This window comes from Marmota monax, unplaced genomic scaffold, assembly GCF_021218885.2.
Source record: "Marmota monax isolate L192 unplaced genomic scaffold, Marmota_monax_Labrador192_F-V1.1 WCK01_AAM20220418_F8-fsc00101, whole genome shotgun sequence".
Lineage (NCBI taxonomy): Eukaryota > Metazoa > Chordata > Mammalia > Rodentia > Sciuridae > Marmota > Marmota monax.
The window spans coordinates 937,514-942,157 of NW_026692786.1; the positions used below are offsets into that span (position 1 = coordinate 937,514).

A 4,644-nucleotide genomic window follows, 5' to 3' on the forward strand; every position below is an offset into this window, starting at 1 on the left:
TTTGAGGCAGTTACATTCTAAGAAGGAAAAGAGACGAATATCATTTACTCCAGGTACAATACCGGAGAGATACAAATGAACTGATAATTTCAAGAGGGTGAAGGTGTGTGCGGGGCAACAGGGGATGGTGGGAGAAATCGAGGCGGCCTCAGCCAAGGGGAATGTTGCATTATGAGAACTGGAGATGAGGGAAGGGCACTTTAGGAATAAGGAACAGCATAGCCAGAGCCTGGAGGAGGAAAAAGGGACGTGTTTGGTAAGGAGTCCAGTGTTCCGCTATATGGGGCATGGGGTCGAGAGGCAGATTGGACCTGAGCATGGAAGGCCCTCAGTGCCAGTCTAAGGACTTGAGAAAGATTTGGAAGGGTGGGAAGAAGAGATTGAAATAACAGAGGAATGAGAGTCAGAAAGAAAAGAGACAAAGACAGGAGGAGAGGTTGCTTGGATGGCATTGCCAACGCTTTGGAGGGACAGGTCCAACCTGTCTCCATCCCATCTTCATTCGCATGAAGAGACCCATTCCAAATGCCTGGGGCAGAATGTGAATTGAGAAATCAAAGGCAAATGGGGAACAGTCCATGCCACCCCCTCCTAGGCCCCAGGGGTGGGCGACATGGTCTGGGGGTGAGTCAGTGGGGTGGGGACCCCACTTCAGCTCATATCCACCTTCTTGGGAATATAAAGGGCAAGCGGTGAGGCCCCGCCTCAGAACACCCAACTTGACATCATGAAGGTCCCAGTTCTTCCAGCGGTGGCTCTTCTCGCTCTCCTGGCGCTCCACTCCACCCAGGGGGCTTCCCTGGGGAGTCCTGAGGTGAGCACATCACCAGCATCTGTTTTGTTCCTAAGCCCGTTACTGGCCTACCTCTCAGTTTCTTGACCTTCTATCCACTGCGGGATAAATGGCTCTTATTTTGGGGATACTGCCAGGAGCTGAAAGGAAAGCGGGGGTGCTGAGGAAGGAAGGAGAGGAGGAAAGGAACAGAGCATTCCTGGGAAGACATTTAGGGAGAGAGACACTTACATTTCTGGAAGGGATGGTGCAGTGTGGGGTGGAGGCTAGCTTGCAGAATCGGGGAGCAGATGATCTGGGTTCAGCCTGATCTGTTTCCTTTGTAACCTTAGGAACTACTTCCAGGTGACAGCAGGCTCCCACCACTTTATGATCTAGTCACTTATGATCCAGACTCCTTATGACCCTGTGCCCATCCAGTGAGGAATCCTGGGGGCCCTTGACCCCTATCTTATCCCAAGGTGGGGGAAGGATATCCCTTCTGGATTTAAAAGTCTAAAGTAGGGGTCCCAGAGTAACTGCTAAGGATTCCAGCAAGTGGGCAGTGATCAGGGTTGATCAGAGTGATGAGAGCACTGTTGGGGTCTCAGACGAAGGGAAGCAGACTTGCCCAATCTAAAGTGGGGGTGGACAGTCTTGATTCCATCTGACAGCTGCTTGGTGGGAAATGGGCCTAGTTTGGTCAGAGTTTTAAAAATTTCAGGAGAAACTGGAAATCTGGATTTATTTACAAATTCTTCCTTATTAAAAAACATTTAATTCAAACTAAAAAACAAACATGCCAAACCACTATGATGATATCTAAGCATCTGGATCTAGCCTGGGGGCTATGTGTTTGGGACCTCTGAGGTGGGGAGGAAGGAATGAAGAAGTTGACAAGACTGGATGCCCTGAAGACTGGGTACCAATTGAAGGAGGGAAATGGAGAATCTAGTATTGGTGGCAATAAAGCCACAAAGCAAACCAATCTCAATCAATTAAAGGCAGGTAGCTCACCTCTGTAGCTTGGCTCCTAACTGCATGCTAATCTTCCCCACCCTGATCTATGTGCTAAGCACGGGTGTTTCCACAACACCCCAAATCAACTATTCTTGGAATTAAGTCAGCTGCAGAACAATCCGGGCTAGTTTTCTTGGAAGGAGTCCTATTTTCTCCACCCTTTCCATCTGCTGTCTATCGGGACGTACTTCCTTCTACCTGCCATTCTCCAGGGCCTCCTTCCTCACTTTGCACATCTGCCAACCATGTGCACCACTGGAACATCACTGTCCAGTGGGTGAACACTCTGAGGCCCTGTGGTGGAGAATGGGTTGTAGGCCCTTGGGGAATGGCTGGTCAAGAGGGACATGGTAGAGACAGCTGCTACCATGTGATCATTTGCCTTTAACCCTAACCCTAACCCTTTCTTCTTCTAGGAAGAAACTACCATTGGTAATTATGCACTAGGACCAGAGGTAAACAATCTGTTTTCCCATACACCCCAACCATGAGGGTGTCCCCTACCTTTGTGCTCTCAGCAACTTTTTAAACGCCTTTTTGTTGTTGTTGTTTCTGCCTAGGACATTAGCCCTCAGTTTCTGAACATCGACAAGTTGCGATCTGTAAGTAGGCCTCCCTCAGTACTGCCCCCAGGAATACCCACACCATAGAGGGGATTAATAGCTTACAAAGTCTGCCTTTTTCAAAGGGTGGGACAAGTTCTGTCCTCCCCTGGAACTCATCTGCTTCTGGCCTCTCTTTCTTGCAGGCTTTTAAGTCTGATGAATTCCTGAACTGGCACGCCATTATTGAGGTAAATGCTTGGCGCCCCCCCACTCTCCTTGTTTGCCAACTTTCCAGGGCAGTGGCACCCCATTCTAATTTAGCCCTTTGGGTTTGTCCTGAGTTCTAAGAGAAAGTAAATGCCATGCTTGGGTGCTTCCCAACACGTTGTCAACCAAAGTTTTCCCAGGAGGCTGCCTTGGTTACACTCTGTTTTCCTAAGATGGCGATTGGGAGACAGAGCCACAGAGAGGTTCAAAAATCTTGACCCTAGTCAGGATTTTATTTGAATCCCCTCATCCTCTATGGAGAGTCAGTGACAGAGTTGGACCTAGAGCTTCATCTCATGAAGTTGACTTTCAATGTGACTTCATGCAAATGTCTTCAGTTCCCTGAGCCTCAGTTTCTTTCCTCTTCTGTGACAGGATGATATCAGTACTTACCTCAAAAAAAAAAAAATCGCTGTGAAACCCAAATGTGATCATGCCTGCAGAGCAGGTGGTACAAGGCAGACACAGACTAAGGCCTCTGGGGATACTGGCTCTAACTGTAATGGTAGAACAGAGCATCGAGGTCACTTCAGGAAGCTCATTCGTTGAGTGCTTACTGATCCCTGTATGTAGGACATTATTCTTATTTTCTTATCTACGTCTAGGCCTTCAAGAGGACATTCCCTTTCTTCAACTGGGATGCCTTTCCTAAGGTAAGGGGGTATCCATTAGAAGGAAATGGAGGTTGGGGTGAGGGAGGAAGTAGAGGACCTGGGAGGAAGAGTGGGGACAGTGAAGGGAAGATAAACCTTTTTATCACCAAAGCTAAGGGAAATCTCAGCTGTTACATTCAGAGGAAAAAGGAAACTTTGACTGGGCCAGAAACTCATTTCCATCAGTGCCCCATTCTATATTTGCTTCCTCACGGGGACTCCAGCACCCAAGGTCCTCAATCTGACTCTAGCTCTTCTCCTTCCAGTTGAAAGGACTGAGGAATGTAATTCCTGATGCCCAGTGACCATTCTATTAAAGACTCAGGACTGATGAGCCCCTGCTGGAAGAGGGGATTGGAGTGGGATCTGATTCCCAGGCGAAGTAATCAGTGGTCTGCACATGCGTAATCCAAAAACACTCCTTTCTGGCTCAATAACTCCAATAAAAAGTATTCCATCCCAAGAGCTCCTGAATCTGTGTCTCTGTCCTTATTGGGCACTCTAGGACTCTCACTAGTATGCTTTAGGCAGGAATTATGGCCAATAGGCAGAAATCTTGAATTCTGAGAGAATAATAGGTAGAGAGACAGGAAGAAACGGTAAGGGCATTCTGTTACTGAACCAGGTCCATTTTGCCTGCTGCATAGAAGTGACAAGTTTCACAAAAGAGAGGAACCAATTTTGTGGCAATAGGAGACAAGCTACAAATCCGCCTTGCTGAGAATAGGGTTTAGGGTGTTTATGGGAAAAAAAAGGGTGGTGTGAGGCACAGGGAAAGGCAACTGAAGGTAAGGAAAGGTGAAGTAATCAGTGATCTGCACATGCGTAATCCAATTTCATGGCTCTTCATAGGACTCATTTTGAAAATGTCAGTGTTGGCATGGTCTGTGGGTGGAGCTTTTGGCTTTCCGATGTTAAAAGGTCACCCATTAGACACCTGTGTGGCCCAAGGGAAGGGGTAGGTGGCTTCAACTGGTTTGAGCTAGACTAAGCTATCTCCAGATCCCTAAAAAACAACTTAAACAATGGTCACCAAGGTGATCATACATCAGAGGTGTTATTTTCAATAAAGCTAGCAGGGTCTATAACTTTATTGTTTAGCTAAGGAACTCGTAAAATCAGTGATGAAAGTGAGTAACTAGAAGCAAGTGAAGCTAGAGGGTTTATTTATATCTTCTCTGGGTTTAAAAGAAAGAATGTGCTCTTTCATTTAAAAATCTTAAATGGAGGAAGGACAATGGCTTAAACCTTTTACAAGAGAACATTTTTCTTTTATTAATTTCATTATGGGGATTTGGGTACAGAACCAAGTTGGCCAGAGATACCCTTGCATCTTGGCTCCTTAGTATTGGCCAAAGCCTTGAGGAGAAGAAAACTGAGTTTCTTA

The 4,644-nt window shown here is 46.7% G+C and overlaps 1 protein-coding gene across 1 annotated transcript; it reads left to right on the forward strand.

The window, feature by feature from the left end:
- Positions 1–694: 694 nt before the first annotated feature.
- Positions 695–3,722, forward strand: Krtdap (keratinocyte differentiation associated protein). The gene is made up of 6 exons (XM_058580491.1): positions 695–814; positions 2,209–2,247; positions 2,353–2,394; positions 2,541–2,585; positions 3,210–3,257; positions 3,524–3,722. The coding sequence occupies exons 1-6, from the start codon at positions 728–730 to the stop codon at positions 3,560–3,562; spliced, it is 300 nt and encodes a 99-aa protein (XP_058436474.1). The 5' UTR covers positions 695–727; the 3' UTR covers positions 3,563–3,722.
- The last annotated feature ends 922 nt before the right edge of the window (positions 3,723–4,644 follow it).

What these genes read in the sequence shown, in the direction of transcription:
- Krtdap (XM_058580491.1), top strand. Translation starts at nt 728, where the DNA reads ATGAAGGTCCCAGTTCTTCCAGCGGTGGCTCTTCTCGCTCTCCTGGCG. An exon ending in ATTATGCACTAGGACCAGAG is followed by an intron (nt 2,248 to 2,352) that starts GTAAACAATCTG and finishes GTTTCTGCCTAG; the next exon opens with GACATTAGCCCTCAGTTTCT. An exon ending in ACATCGACAAGTTGCGATCT is followed by an intron (nt 2,395 to 2,540) that starts GTAAGTAGGCCT and finishes TCTTTCTTGCAG; the next exon opens with GCTTTTAAGTCTGATGAATT.